General features: G+C 47.4%; 1 protein-coding gene across 3 annotated transcripts in view; it reads right to left on the bottom strand.

Annotated features, from left to right (window-relative positions):
• TPST2 (tyrosylprotein sulfotransferase 2) overlaps positions 1 to 16584 on the bottom strand; it is a 423271-nt gene that overhangs the window by 13042 nt on the left and 393645 nt on the right. For all 3 annotated transcript variants that reach the window (XM_078667306.1, XM_078667304.1, XM_078667305.1), the window contains one exon: positions 10483 to 10531. In XM_078667306.1, coding sequence (XP_078523432.1) covers positions 10499 to 10531 — 33 coding nt within the window. In that variant the 3' untranslated portion in view covers positions 10483 to 10498. The remainder of the gene's footprint in view (positions 1 to 10482; positions 10532 to 16584) is intronic.

Here is a 16584-nt window from a genome sequence, read left to right as displayed (position 1 = left end):
CGGCCCCAGCAACGCCGGGGATGCCTGGCCCTCACCTTGGGGTGCCCTCTCACAGGGAAAGCTAGGACGGGTTCCCCAGCGGTATACAGCGCCAGGACACCACGTAACGAGGTAACAGTGCGCTTTACAAGTATACATACATTACAATACATTACAACCTAGGAAGGGCTGTATTTGAAGAGGCTGGAGGTGGCACTTGACGACATTGATGGCCAAAGATCTAAGGTGATCTGGCTGTGGGACAAGCACTGCTGCCTGTTTGTGCTCCTCTTTATCAGCCAGTTGTCAAGGTAAGGAAAGACATGGATGCTGCTCCTCTTGAGAGGAGCAGCTACTAGAGCAAGGCATTTTGTAAAGACTCTGGGGGCTGTATTTAACCTGAAGGGCTAATTATTGAACTGGAAATACTGTCCCCTTACCACAAACCAAGGTAGCGATGGGCACTGGAAAGTGGAAATGGGCGTCCTTCAGGCCGAGGGCGGTCATGAAGTCACCTTGCTGCAGCAGAGGAATGACATCCTCGAGCGTGACCATGTGGAGGTGCTCAGACAGCATGTACTTGTTGATAGGCCCAAGGTTGAGGATAGGCTTGAGGGACAAGAAAGCACAGGGACTACACCCCTTTACCATGCTGGTGTGGCGGCACAGGTTCTATTGCCCCTATGAGTAGGAGTGCTTGCACATCCTCTTGTGAAAGGCGCTGGATTTCTGTGCAAAAGGTATGTTGGGGGAGAGGGGGTGGAGAGGAACCCCCTGCAGTCTACCCCCGATGGGTGTTGTGTGTTCCAGGGGAGATAGAGTCACTGTTTTGTGGGAGCGGCTTGCTGTGCGGCACCCTTTGACCCTGCCTTTGGAGTCATTATCTCTTTAGGCACCCCTGGAGTAACCTCGGGAGGGTTGATGATGTTGCTGCTGCCTCTGATAGGTGGTGGAAGCTTCCAGAGAGGGCACTTTGGCGCTGCCACAAAACTGGGTTCTATAAAAAGACCCACGTGGCGATGGGGACTGAATAGACCCTATTGCCTCAGCCAGTGCCATGTCTTTTTTTATTTTCTCTAGTATCTGTTCAACCTGCAGCGCACCGAGGTTTTCTCTGCAAAGGGCAGGTTAATCTGATGCTGGTTGACCACTGGCTTAAAGCCAGATACATGGAGTGACAAATGAGGATGCTCGAGTTCATATGTCTGGCGGCGGTGTCAGCCAGCTCCAGAGCACACCTGCTGATTGTATTAGAGATGTTCTGTCCCTCTGTGGCTAACTCTTGTGCTGGCTGCTGATAATAACTCTGGAGGTGCTAGATCAGCCCCCCCATCTCATCTCACTGGGCCCTATTGTATCTGGAGAGTAAGCTGATTGAGTTAGCAATGTGCAAATGGGTGGCAGATTGAGTGGCCACTTGTTTGTCCACCACGTCAATCTTCTTAGTCTTCTTGTCTGGCAGTGGGGCATCACTGGTACCTTGGGCAGTAGCTCGCTTACGTACAGTGTGCACAACCTTCAAGTCTGGAGGAAGTTGACTCTATATGTAAGCTGGGTCCAAGGAAGAGGGCTTGTAGTTTTAATCCACCCTCGGAGTAACCGCTCTGGCTTTCAGAAGGTCTCTAAAGGTGTCCTGAGCAGTTTGTAACATGCCTTTGATCATGGGAAGATATTGGACAGAATGCTGGGGGCTAGAAAGGGTTTCAATACATTAGCTATCTTCCTAAAGGATTGTGAGAAGGTCGACCTTGTGGAAGGTGGCGCCCTGTGAATAACCTCATTATAAGAAGTGGTGTCGTCAGGAGAGGACGGCTTTGCTGGGTACAAATCACGGTCATGGTTTGCGTTTGGGGGGGTGATGTAGCAAGGTTTCGTACATAAACTTTCTTGGATTCAGTCCTCTCGAAATAACATGTAATAAATTAATCAACATATTTTGTGATTACTAATAATTGCACCACACAACATTTTCTTTATCTAGGGGAAGCTTATCTATGTGCTTTACTAAGAAGTAACTCGAGTGTCTTAATATGGCTGCCGAAAACGCAGGAACTCTTCTGTGCATGCGTCTACTGCATATACGTCCTTTGCTTTTGGTGGGAATTCTTTGCAGCTGCGCAGAAGTATTAAAATGTCCGCTTTGAACCTCACATGCTAATGCATATGGCTGTGCATAAACTAAAACGTTGCATGTCTTGCTAATCCAATAGTTAAAATAAAGTAATGGGATTAGAGTAGGAATAAATGGTATACAGTGCATTCATTTATTTTCGTATTCTACCATGTTCTTCTTTGTCTTTATTATTAGTTCGTATTTGGGCCTGGAGGGTGGCTGAAATCTCCATCTTGAAAATGTGTATGCATGCGTCGGGGACACTAAAAGATCTCGATCGGTGACACTGAAGAGCTGTCAAAACCCATCTTACCAGAGATGCGCCTGAGAACTTCACCTCTTGACCCAGAGAGAGGAAGAGGAATTGAATTTTTTTTATCCATTGTATATTAAGTAATGTGAATGTTGCTGGGAGGAATAAAACATGGGAAAGTAAAATTAAGGGTGGGAACATAAAACAATTAAACCAAAGAAGATGACTTCACATTAGTATGGTGTGATGACCTCAACCCATCCCATTGACCAATCGAATGAAGGTAATACACGAATATTGAAACATTGGAGGGAGGTACATACACTGAGAATAGTATAACTAAGGTAGGCTTAGTCAGTTACTTTGTCCGACTTGTCACTGACCCAACACTGTGGAAGAAGACGGTAGATACCACGGAGATCAGAGGGCTGGTCGAGCACTCTAAAAGAAGAACCGGGTGATTGCTGAAGAAGAATCGGTCCATCTAGTAGGGGAAATCGATGAAAATAGCACCAAAGAGGAGTGTAATGCTGGCGTTGCACTTAGAAGAGGTTACCTGTCCTATCCGGCACCTGTCCTGATCTGTTGGTTCCTGTATAGTCGGGAGCCCCCTTTTCCAGCCCTTGACCAGGGGTTGGTCCTCGCATCATTGTAGGTAAATATAAATCTGCATGGTATGTTCTTGTACCTTTCCCACCCATCCCAGGTACCAACGTCATGAGATTTTACTAAGTCTTTAAGTCTTTACTTAAATCATTATTTCTCCTTGAAAAGTTTGGTGTTTGACATGTATTGGTATTTGACTCACAGAATTTTTGCACAGATAAAGGTTTTAAAACTCTCCAGAGTCTGTGGTCATTCAGATAAAAAGGTAAATTGCTATATATGCCTATAATACTAACAACCTGATCTATCGACCAGAGGAAATTGAAACTAAGGTATTGGTAAGAAATGGTATATGAATATAATTCATTATAACGTAAAGTTGAACCCTGATCGCTAGCGCAGGATTGCCAGCTTATTGTGTGAATGTTTTATGGGCCCAGGTGAGTATGGTGTTTTAAAAATAAACCTAAGCTGGTAAACCGTGCTTCATCAGGGGGGAGCGTTATATTCCTCCCAAGGATCATACCAGGGATCAGGGTCATATGGAACTACATAAGGGCCTAGAAACTCTGAAGGACTATGCCTCTTGTTCCCCTATAAGATGAATGTGTGGAACCCTCTGGTGAAGATAGCCTATGTGGTGGTGGAGGAGGAGAAGGAGAAGGAAGAACAGGTGCCGAGAGGGTAGAGGATTACTTCCCCTGTCAAGGCATTTCCTAGGGTTTGGAAATGGTGAGAATCCCAGAGAGAGCTGCTCCTCAAAAGTAAACTTCCTTTTGTGAGAAAGAGTCCTCAGCAACTTTGTTGGTGGTTTTCCAGAAATCTTGCCCATTTGGTCGTGAATAAAAAGTTGTTTCTGCTGAGTGTCCAACTCTTCCTGTAGGCGCTGCAGAATTAATTGGAAGTTGTTGGTGAACTGGATGACGAAGTAGGTTTCGGCTTTGAAGAAGGTTTTGACGCAGAGTATTGTTTAGTCTCTGAAGAGTCCTTTAGCATCGGCGTCTAGGGACCTGATGCCATCAAGAGAGTATTTGCTGCTGAGGACGTAGCTCCCCCTCTAACCCGTGGTACAATGACAATCTGAAACTTTTGCAGAAAGAAGCTAAAGTAGCCGAACGCAACTGGAGAAAGGAGTTTAAAGACAGGGATAAAGCCCTGTACCTGTCTAAATTAAAACTATACCACAAAGCCATACGCGCGGCCCGCGCATCTTTCTACGCTAAAGAAATCAACTCCAGCTCCAACCCCACAAAAACCATCTTCAATCTGGTGAAAAAACTTAAAAACGGCGGCAATCCAGCCTCTTGCATTACCTCCGCACAGCAATGCGAGGATCTCGCCACCTTTTTTATCGAAAAGGTGAGGAAAATCTACAGTACCTTCCCACAGGACTCCTCCGATTCTATTATATCCTCCAACCTTTTTATTAAAGGCACCAAGCTACCACTTCTACCCGAGATCTCCCACAGTGATCTAGCCAAACTCTGTAGGAAGGTTAAGTCCGGCTCCCCGTCAGATCCCATGAGACCGGCTCAATTTATTGAATCTTTGGAGTTCTTTCTGCCCTCACTGGCCACGCTTCTGAATCTCTCATTTTCCTCAGCAGTGGTCCCCACTTGCTGGAAGCAAGCTTGGGTCACCCCCATTATTAAGAAGCCTACATTGGACCCCTCTAAATCGGAAAACTTTAGGCCCATCTCACTACTCCCCTGGGTGTCGAAGCTTGCAGAAGCTTATGCTAATAATGTCCTGTCACATCACATGGCCCAAAATAACATCCTGGACCCATCCCAGAATGGGTTCCGACCAGGTCATAGTACTGAGTCTGCCCTCTTGTCCACCACGGAACATCTTCGGAGGATACTGGATGCCGGTCAGAGTGCGGCGCTGATTCTGCTTGATCTCAGCGCAGCCTTTGACACGGTTTCCCATACCATCCTGCTTAGACGCCTGGAAGCTATTGGGATCAGCGATCTAGCCCTTGACTGGTTCCGTTCTTTTTTGACGGACAGATCCTTCCGAGTCTCAGCTCCTCCCTTCATTTCCCAACCTCACTCCATAGGCCAAGGAGTCCCCCAGGGCTCTGCACTCAGCCCTTCCCTTTTTAACCTTTACATGCAACCTCTGTCGGAAGTGGCCAGAGAGTGGGACCTCACGCTGGTGTCATACGCCAATGACACTCAACTTGTCATCACTCTCACTGAGGGCCCCCCGATCTCAGCCTCGAGATTCAGGGATGGCCTAGCTGCAGTTGCTCAGTGGATGGCAGGCAACTGCTTACAGCTGAACGCAGGGAAAACGGAGGTGTTACTCCTCGGAAAAAACTCCAGCTGTTGGAGCGATCACTGGTGGCCTTCCTTGCTGGGCCCCATCCCACCCCCCAAAAACTCTGGTAAAGTACCTAGGGGTTTGGCTGGACTCCTCGCCGAGTTACCAAACCCACACAAAAAAAGTGGCCGCTACCTGTGTGGGCCTGCTGAGAAGCATTAATCCTATACTTGGCTTCTTCGACTCCAAAACGCGCCAGCTCATAATCCAATCCATCATCCTCTCTCGGTTGGATTATGCTAGTGTTCTTCTTTTAGGCGCCAACAAAACAGAAATAGCGAGGCTTCAACGGATACAGAACTCAGCGGCCAGGGCTGTTGTGGGTCTTCCCAGGAGGTGCTCTGCTAGAGCCACCATACAAAGACTTCACTGGCTCCCGGTTGAATCTAGAATTCAATTTAAGACCCTCACCACTGCTTTTAAAATTCTCAAGAATAATGGCCCTGAACTTCTTTGACCGCTTTCAGTACCCTATACCCCTCAACGCGACCTGCGGTCCACGGGCCAACATTTGGTGGTGATTCTGCGTACGAAACTCTGCCGTGTTGGGGGCCGCTCCTTCAGAGTTTTGGGAGCAAAACTATGGAATTCCTTACCTCCTTTCATTCGCTGCCTGGACAATCTGTCCGCTTTCAGGAAGGCAATTAAAACCCATCTGTTCCCACTGTCCTAACCTTTTGCATCCTTCCTCCCCTCCTTTCTGTTCTGGTTATTTTATGGTTTCAGCGCTGGGACGCCTCGTTGCTGAGGCAGCTGTCGCGCTCTATCAAATATATAACATAGCATAACAGGAAGGCTCAATCTTGGGCGGCTATTTCAGCACCGGGAGTGGAGTCAGAGTCAGCTCCAAAGCCTTATGACAGTGGTGGCCATGGCTGGGAGGCAGTGGGAGGCAGTGGCGGACCTGTGGGCTGCTGGCTGGGTTGTGGGCTCGAAGCCCAACCCCCAGAGGGGCAGTGTTCGACATTTTGGGATGGTCAATGTGAATCAATTTGTGGAACCGTATAGTTGATGTTTTCTGACGGTAGCCCAGCTGGGGCTGCAGGTCTTCGGTCTTGGAGTCCAAGGGAGAATTCAGCTATGGGCTGAAAGAAAGTGGCTGGTCAGCATAAGTTACGGCCTCTGCTTCCCCTTCAGGAGTCTTTTTGTACTGGAAAGCGAAAAAGCAGGACAGGAGGCGTCTTCATGCTCCAGTGAGGAGTATTTTGAGTGATACTGTGCACCGTACTGAAAGGGAGTCCTTTGCATCATGGCCTGTGCATTCTCAAGGCCAAAGGGCGATGAGAAGGCCCCCAGAGGGGTGAGCCACTGAAGTAATCCCCAACACAAAAACGACAAAACCACAATGGAGGCGAACCAATTGCAAACCACCCCCTCCCCAAAACATAAATAATGGTCTCTTGCCAACGGGAGTGGAAGAACCGAAAGGCGACGAAGAGCACCAAGAGACATTAACCCCATGCTTTATCAATGCACGGCTAAACATGATGGCGGAAGAAAACAATCTAAAAATGGAGCCGATCCTGATGCGCATTACCAGTCATAGGAGGAATTGCTATCCCTCGTGACTCAAAACATTTCTTAGAAAAAAATAATACGTTTCACTCGTCGGAGTCCAACACTAGATGGTAAGAGTATGCAGAGCATGCAGATCTACAGCTACGCATGCCACAAATATAATTTTTCAGGACAGATAGTTGGAATTAGACTGCTTGGCAATGTGTTCTTTAAATGAGATGTATGAGTTGAGGGTAAATCTTAGGGGTTTGGCCTTTTCTGTCAGCTGAGTTGTGAAGCCTGTTAGGAGAGTCTAGGTTTGGTTGCTCCTATCTGAATGAGTTGCCATTGGTAGGTGAGGTAGGATGTGAACCATTGTAGTATTGTGCCAATGAGGTCTGTGATATTTCATCACATGGATCAATACTGGATGGTTGACTTTCAAAAGCTGCAGAGTGGTTGAGTAACACCAGGAGAAAAGGGTCACTGTGTTTGTTGAAGAAGAGGCAATGTTGACTACCTGGAGTAGCATGATTATTTCAATACTGCTGCATTAACTGGACCCTGATTGATAGCCTTTAAGTAGGCTATTTGATGTATCCAGTGTAGGCGTTTTCAGCAGGGTCTGGTCTTCAGGCTGTCCGGGAAGGTGTCCTGGATAAGGTATTGCCAATGTGGAGGAGCGCTGTGAGGGTTTCTCCTTACAAAGATTTCATGATGGAGAAGAAAACAAGTTACTTACCTGTAACTTTGGTTCCCCAGTATTGGTAACTTTCATAGATTCCCATGCTTTTGTATCATTCCCCGTCGTCGGAATGGGAGTCTCGGTAATAACAAAATACCATAGAGTAGGTACAAAAGAGAGAGGAAAGGCCTAGGCCTCATTCCCTTTTGTAGCATATCAGCCTCTTTTGTAAAAGAGACCAAATATTAGGCATCAGCTTCAAGCCTTTCTTCCGCGTCTCCAGGGTTCACAGGTGCTAGTCAGGACGGACAACACCACGGCTATGCATTATGTGAACAAGGAAGGAGGTACGAGATCACTTCCCTTGTCGCGAGAGGCTCAACAGATTCTGGAATGGACAATTCTTCACGGAATTTCTCTAAAGGCGGAACACTTACCAGGGGCGCTAAACGAGGGCGCCGACAGACTGAGCAGACTCACTTCTGTCAGTCACAAGTGGGAGCTGAAACAACAGGTTCTGGATCGGCTCTTTCAAACATGGGGCACACCAGAGGTGGACCTATTTGCGACGCCAACCAACAAGAAGTGCCGAGCCTACGCCAGCAGGTTCCACCATCAAGGCTCATTGGGCAATGCCCTCTCAATAGCCTGGACGGGGAGATTTCTTTATGCGTTTCCGCCAATTCCCCTGATTCCACGCCTCATCAGGAAACTGAAGACGAAGCCATGCAAGCTGATCCTTATAGCCCCGGCATGGCCGAGACAGTTTTGGTACACCGAGCTCCATCTGCTATCGCTAGTTCCTCCAATAGGTCTAGAAGCTGTTCCGGATCTCCTGACAATGTCCAGAAGACAAGTTTAGCACCCAGATCCAAGGTCATTACACCTGACGGCATGGCTCCTGACCAGCGAGAATACATGAATGTCCCTCTTTCCAAGGAGATCAAGGACATTCTTTCCCAGGCAAGAGCGCCTTCAACAAACAGAACATACAGACTTAAATGGAGAAGGTTCTGTATTTGGTGCAACAAAGAAAAGGTTGATCCGTTCACCTCAAAACCTCATCAACTCCTGCCTTACCTACTTTCGCTAGCTAAGTCTAATCTATCCCATTCTACAATCAAGGTCCACTTGGCGGCGATTTCGAGATTCAGAAGATCGGATTCTGGTCCTTCGCTATGGTCTTCAAGAATTGTCCAGCAATTCCTCAAAGGCCTGTTCAGGGTTTTTCCGCCAGTGAGATCTCCTCCTCCGACGTGGCATTTGAACTTAGTCCTGGCTCAACTGATGAAGGGTCCTTTTGAGCCGATTCACCGCTCAGACCTGAAATTCTTGTCATGGAAGCTAGCTTTGCTCTTGGCCCTCACTTCCGCAAGGCGAGTGGGGGAATTGCAGGCCCTTACTATCCAGGAACCGTTTTTGCAGTTCAAAAAGAACACAGTCATCTTGCGGACAAACCCCAGGTTCATCCCCAAAGTACCTACAGACTTTCACCTAAATGAGCCAGTGATTCTAAAAACATTTTTTCCGAACCCAGTCACTCCAGCGGAAAAAACATTGCACACTCTGGATTTACAACGATGTCTCAAATTCTACATTGACCGGACCAAGGACTTTCGTAAGTCTACGCAGTTGTTCATTGCATTCGGCGGTCGGAACAGAGGTCTTCCTCTGTCCAAACAGGGGATCTCCAGATGGATTTCAAGTGCTATTTTGCATTGCCACAAGATAGCAGGAAAACCTCTGGTGGGCAGGATCCGTGCTCATTCAACGAGGTCAGTGGCATCTTCTACAGCCCTCTTTGCGGGGGTGCATATCAAGGACATTTGCAGGGCTGCTACCTGGAGCAGCGTGCACACTTTCACTAAGCATTACTGCTTAGAGTCGTTGCAGCAGGATGATGCTGCAGTGGGCCAGGCTGTCCTAAGGAACCTCTTCCAGTGATTGGTGAGCTTTCCTTTCTATCCCACCTTCCAGTGGTAACACATTTTGTGATTTCTTTTGTGATGATATACAGTACTTATTTACAAAATGTGTTTATGATGGTTTACTGCTTGCTATTCTGATACAAAAGCATGGGAATCTATGAAAGTTCCAATACTGGGGCAAGAAAACAAGTTACTTACCTGTAACTTTGGTTCCCCAGTATTGGTAACTTTCATAGATTCTAGCACACAACGGCTACGAAAATCTGAGGCTCTGAGATTCCTTCAGGAAGGTTCTAGGGGTGAGGCTCTTCTGATTGGCTGATGCCTAATATTTGGTCTCTTTTACAAAAAGATGCTGATATGCTACAAAAGGGAATGAGGCCTAGGCCTTTCCTCTCTCTTTTGTACCTACTCTATGGTATTTTGTTATTACCGAGACTCCCATTCCGACGACGGGGAATGATACAAAAGCATGGGAATCTATGAAAGTTCCAATACTGGGGCAAGGGATGCTACCCTTTAAGGAGGTGGCTTTGAATAAGTTCAGGATGTTGGAACGGTCTGTGTGGTGAACAGAGTTGACAGATGAAAAGTTAGTGGTATGGTGGCTGGGCATAGGTGGTGATGTGGATGCACTGGTGATGTAAGATCTGATTCTGTTACGGCGATAAATAGGGCTTTGCTTCTGTTGATTACTCCATTGATGGTGGTCTTGTAGTAGATGGCTTTAGCTGTGGTGATGATGTAATGACAATTGAAGAGGAGAACTTTTAGAAGGGTAAGGTCCTCCTGGCATTTTGCTCTTCTCTATTTCTATTCTGGTCTTCGTATGGCGTGCTTTGGTAAGTACTTGGGTCTACCAAGGTGCTGACAGTTGTAATTTGTAATGATTTTGATTAATTAACACAAACCTATTCCTTCTTTTATTTATATTTTCAAACTAAACCTAGGGATTGGCAGTTTACACTGGTTATAAATGAACCACCAACAATTCAAATTTCCAGCTCAGACTCCATAGTTTGACTAAAAGTGCTGACATGTAACTCATAAAATCCACCATTTACTTGCAGACTTTTTGCCATACTATACACACCTGATCACCTTTAACTTCACCAATGGATTGATGATGTATTCTGATTAATCTGAAAATAAGGAAATAAATATTTACAGTTCTCTTGTTGCTAGCACAAAAAGAAAAACATCTGTAATACTTGTCTTTGTCAGATAATAAACATTACACATACTATACACTATTTCCCAAACAAAAAACACATTGCTTTACTAAGATAAAAATCCTCTTGAAAGTTTTATAAAAATGTTAACAGATCAAAATTCCCAATTGGTACATCAGGGGACATCAGTTAGTTTTGGTGGTCCATTTAACAAGTTAGACCAGATATATAGGCTTTCTTATAAAACTCTACTAAAACATAGTAGCTATACATAAAGATTATCATATTTTATATTGTAATTCTGAGATCAGTATACATTTAAATACAATTCCAAAAGATTCTGGTTATATTAAGTCAACTAGCTAAGCATAAAAATAAGTCAGATTCAGTATCTACTCAGTCCACAAAAAGTACATACACCAAGCATTTTTTGACTATCACATGGCACAGTTTATAAAGGTCACTAGTTGCCTTAGATGCTAACTTCTACAGAGCAGATAAAGCTGATTGAATCTAATAGCCCTATGTGGTCTCATAAAAAACACTCACAAGAGAGGATCTCTTAGCTGTTCATGTAACTCTCCTGGAGAACAGCTACAAATCACCTCTAGCTAGTTGCTCATCTAAGCAATAGGAAACCACCCTGCTATCCATGGTCAAGTTGTCCATGTTTCTCTCACCTTACTATTTAAAACATGCAAAAGTCAATCATGCAGCAACTGTTTGCTAGGTCTGACCTACGTTTTTCTAATTTTCGGGTTCATAAAAGCAATGGATAATAAATCCATACAAGGAGTGTGAGTCAGGGAGTCCATTTCTTTGGCTACTCCCTCACTAATGAACACTTTCACGATGGCTTCTAGCTTGCATATGTGATGCACTCAAGGTCTACACTTTAAAAGGCATAGCATGTGACAGAGTTTCAAATCCCCCTTTAGGCATGAACTTAGGAAACACATACATTGCAGTTAGGCCATTCGTGTTAAAACACCCCTTTGATGCAGAGGACACTTCACTTTAACCATAATCTTTATCCGCAACTAAATTACAGCAGTGCTATTAGAATCATTATGATGTTACTCTTAACAGAGCAAACGCTCTGCTACTCAAACAACCATCTGGGCTCTGGAAGAACCATTCTCCACATTACAAAGTTAAATGGAAAATAACAAATGAATCCTCTCAAAGGCTGAAGGCAAGCTGTTATTTTATGGAAACAAAACAAAAACATCATGCATCAGCAAAACCAATAGGCTGCGCATTTTAAATGCAAGTACCTAATTATTTGGACTCTAAGGGAAAACACAAAGGTCTACATTATTTTCCATATTAATTACAACTAAAGTAAATGCTCTGGCTATTTGGTACTCAGATGCAGTCTACGAAGCAGATTTTCAGCAGCCCTCCTTTCTCTATCATGCTCTCAACAGAGCTATTGGAGTAGTTATTTAGGGACATCCAATCTTCAATTAGTGTTCTGCTTGGAACGGAACTATTCACTAAAAGAAAGAACCATGATAGCTGACTTTTAGTATTGGACTAGAAAAACAACACCGGCAGCTTGATTGTTTCGGAAAATTGGGACTGATTAGAGAAGCCTGCAAGTGTAATGCCAATATCAACGTTCATACACTACTTTGGGAACTTTGGGACTACTACTTTTTCCAATACAAATTCAAAGTACCTGGGCCCAGTGGCTGATGGCTGGCCCAAAATTTTACAAAGGATTCACACCCATCAGTTAATCTGCATCCTACTGAGATAATGGGACTTGCATGTTCATTTTTGGACAAAGATGAAGGAACTGCATTTTCCTCATATATCCGTGCAGAAGATAAAAGATTTACGTAATAAGTATATGTGCTCTTAAAGTCCAAGGCCTTATACATGGCAGCTAGGGATCTTCAGGAAGAAATCCTAAATTGATGCCATGACACTTTACTTCTTTGCCATGCGGCTTCACATATATTATGGGACTGTTCATAGATTCATTTGCTGCAAAGACAAATTGTATGTCAGGGCACTCATCGGATATGTGCCTATTTTAAGAGCTCTCATCCATGGCCTTTAGGCATCTCAAGCCCTGGCTCACAACTTTTTAACAGTGCCATTTGGCAGATAATAACTTTATTGGAACATTTGGTTTCTGGTAACTCAAAGACAATTTCTAAAGAGACTCGTATGGAACATATTTTTGTTTCGAACACCCAATATCGGCATTCTTCACCACATATCTTTATATCAGATTATATGGTTTTCAGTATACAACTGAATTCTGTACAGTTGGAAAGGGCAAAGAAGAGCTTATGTCTGGTTAACACCTGTTAGCATCAATCAGAAGGAAAGTCAAAATCAAGTATTGGAACACTATTTATAGCATTTTTCTGAAATCAGAAATCCCTAATTTATGTGGTTGAAGGTGCACAGAATACAACTGTCCACCCTGCTACAGGAATGACTCAATTTTCTATCAAAAAGATTTTCATTGCAGAGTGATGTCTGACATACCACCTGTATACAACATAGTTTTTATTAATGCATATTCGTACACCTCTAATCTTTGTGGAATGGCAAGATATAACTTACAAAGACACAAGGATGTGCCACCATCTACAGTATATGCTATATGTGGAGACACTGTATTTTTGACTTTCTTCCTTCTTAGTCCTGGTTTTATGACGATTTTTCACTGAAAACTGATTAATTCTGTTGCTATCAGGGATATGACTTCCTTTTTTCTGGTGCATTCCCAAACTGTTTTATGCCTCTCATGTCAGGTCCTTTAGCCATGGTGGTTGTTCTTATTTGGAGCTTGCCGCTCCTTATGGTTTTAGTGGACTGAGAACCTGCATTTGAAGTGGAAGGAGTCTGGGACTCTTCTTGTTTTTCAAGGCTGGCATCAGTATCTGGGATGATGGAACACTCTTGGGACCTACCTCGCCTGATCGGTTGCATTTCTGTGCATTTACTATGCAATCTGGTACTGTAAGTGGGCATGGGGGAGAAGGGTAGAATTACTGTCTGCCCAGGTTGGGTCTGTACTTGATCTTAATGCGCTGTTACCACGTCAGCAGTCAATCAATCAATCAATCATGGCATTTGTATCGCGCGCTACTCACCCGGAAGGGTCTCAAGGCGCTCGGGGGAGGGGTTGCTACTGCTCGAACAGCTAGGTCTTGAGTTGTTTCCTGAAGGCGAGGTGGTCCTGTGTCAGCCGGAGGAGGATGGGGAGGGAGTTCCATGTCTTGGCTGCCAGGTAGGAGAAGGATCTTCCTCCGGCGGTGGCTCTTCGGATGCGTGGTACGGCGGCGAGGGCGAGGCTTGTAGAGCGTAGCTGGCGGGTGGGTGTGTAGAAGGTCAGGCGGTCGTTGAGGTACTTGGGGCCCAGGTCGTGGAGAGACTTGTGTGCGTGGGTGAGAAGCCTGAACGTGATCTTTTTGCTGACGGGGAGCCAGTGCAGGTCCCTCAGGTGTCCGGAGATGTGGCTGCGTCGGGGGATGTCCAAGATGAGTCGGGCGGAGGCGTTCTGTATGCGCTGGAGTTTTTTCTGTAGTTTGGCTGTGGTTCCCGCGTAGAGGGTGTTCCCGTAGTCCAGTCGGCTGGTGACGAGTGCCTGGGTGACGGTCTTCCTGGTCTCGGTGGAGATCCATCGGAAGATCTTACGGAGCATACGCAGGGTGTTGAAGCACGATGAGGAGACGGCGTTGACTTGTCTGGTCATCGAGAGGGAGGAGTCCAGGATGAAGCCCAGGTTGCGTGCGTGGTCTGTTGGCTTGGGAGCGGTGCCCAGGGCGGGAGGCCACCAGGAGTCGTCCCAGGCGGAGGGTGATGGTCCCAGGATGAGGACTTCCGTCTTGTCTGAGTTCAGTTTCAGGCGGATGCTCTTCATCCATTCGGCGACGTCTTTCATCCCTTCGTGTAGGCTCGTTCTGGCGGTGTCGGGGTCTCGGCTGAGAGAGAGGATCAGCTGTGTGTCGTCGGCATAGGAGATGATGTTGAGGTTGTGTTGGCGTGCGATGGTTGCAAGAGGTCTCATGTAGACGTTGAAGAGGGTTGGGCTGAGCGATGATCCTTGGGGTACGCCGCAGATGACTTCGGTGGCCTTGGATCGGAACGGGGGAGGCGGACTCTGTGTTCTTCCGGCGAGGAACGAGATGATCCACTCCAGTGCCTTTTCTTGGATACCGATGTTGCTGAGGCGTTGCACTAGGGTGCGGTGGCAGACGGTGGCGAACGCTGCAGAGAGGTCCAGGAGGATGAGGGCCGCTGTTTCCCCGTTGTCGAGCAGGGCTCGGATGTCGTCGGTGGCTGCGATGAGGGCGGTCTCGGTGCTGTGGAGGGCTCGGAACCCGGACTGCGAGGGGTCGAGGGATCCGTTTGTCTCGAGGAAGGCTGCAAGCTGTCTGTTGACGGTCTTCTCGATGACTTTGGCAGGAAAAGGGAGGAGCGAGATGGGGCGGAAGTTCTTGAGGCCGGTGGGGTCCGCTGTTGGTTTCTTCAGTAGGGCGCTGAGCTCGGCATGCTTCCAGCTCTCCGGGAAGGTGGCGGTGTTGAAGGATGAGTTGATGACGTCCCGGAGTTGGGGTGCGATGGTGGAGTCGGCCTTGTTGAAGACATGGTGGGGGCAGGGGTCGGTTGGGGAACCGGAGTGGATGGTGTTCATCGTGCGGGATGTGTCTTCGGTGGTCACCGTGGTCCAGGTGCGGAGGGTGGCGGTGGGGGGCGTTGGTTCGCCGGTTGGGTGCGTGGAAGGTGCGCCGAAGCTGTTGTGGATGTCGGCGATCTTGCGGTGGAAGTACGAGGCGAGAGAGTCGCAGAGATCTTGTGAAGGAGTGATGTCGTTGTTGCTGGTGCTGGGATTGGAGAACTCCTTGACGATGTTGAAGAGCTCCTTGCTGTCGTGGGCGTTTTTGTCCAGTCGTTCCTTCAGTGATTTCTTCTTGGTGGTGCGGATGAGTTGGTGGTGCTTGCGGGTGGCGTCTTTGAGGGCGGTCTTGTTGTCTGTGGTCTGGTCGCGGAGCCAGGCTTTCTCGAGGGTGCGGCAGTTCTTCTTGGAGTTCTTGAGTTCGTCGGTGAACCAGGAGGCTTTCTTGCTTCTGCTGGGCGGGTTCTTAAGTGGCGCGAGGTCGTCGGCGCAGGCGGTCAGCCACTGTGTGAAGTTGCGGGCTGCTTCGTTGGGGTCCGTTGTGCTGGCGGGTGGGTTCTGGCTGAGGGAGGTGGTGAGCTGCTCGGCGGTGATCTTGTTCCAGCTCCTGCGAGGAACCTGTTGCGGGTGGTGGTGAGTCGTGGTTCTTCTGAAGCTGAAGTGGACGCAGCTGTGGTCGGTCTACTGAAGTCCGGTGGAGTGGCTGAAGGTGATGTGCTTGCTGGCTGAGTAGACGGGATCAACGTGTGGCCGGCGTAGTGGGTGGGGGTGTTGACCAGTTGCTTGAGTCCGAAGTTGGCGAGGTTGTCCAGCAGGGCGGTGGTGTTGCGGTCCTTGCTGTTCTCCAGGTGGAAGTTGAGGTCCCCTAGGAGGATGTAGTCAGCGGAGCGGAGGGCGTGCGGGCTGATGAAGTCCGTGATGTCTTCGCTGAATTGTGTACGTGGTCCCGGGGGTCTGTAGACAAGGGTCCCTCTAAGGGTCGTCTTTGGGTCGGTGTGCATCTGGAAGTGGAGATACTCGGCGGTGGTGAAGGTGTCGTTGGAGTCGGTCGTGATGCGGATGGTGTTCTTGTGTACGATGGCGATGCCTCCTCCGGTCTGGTTGACGCGGTCTCTCCGGATGATCTTGTATCCGTCTGGGATGGCGATGGCGATGTCGGGTGCTGAGGAGGCGTTCATCCAGGTTTCCGTGAGGAAGGCGACGTCTGGTGAGGTTGTGTCAAGCAGGTTCCAAAGTTCGATGGCGTGTCTGTGGATGGAGCGGGTATAGAGCAGGATGCACTTGAGGTGGTTGCTGCTGGTGCTTGGCTAGGCGGGTGCGGTGCAGGTCCGGAGGCAGGTGAACTTGCAGGCCTGACCCAGGTGAAGGGTCCGTGGGT

The sequence above is a fragment of the Lissotriton helveticus genome, chromosome 11 (assembly GCF_964261635.1).
Source record: "Lissotriton helveticus chromosome 11, aLisHel1.1, whole genome shotgun sequence".
NCBI lineage: Eukaryota > Metazoa > Chordata > Amphibia > Caudata > Salamandridae > Lissotriton > Lissotriton helveticus.
The sequence above is the reverse complement of the archived record's forward strand: the minus strand, read 5'-3'. Positions and strand labels throughout refer to the sequence as shown.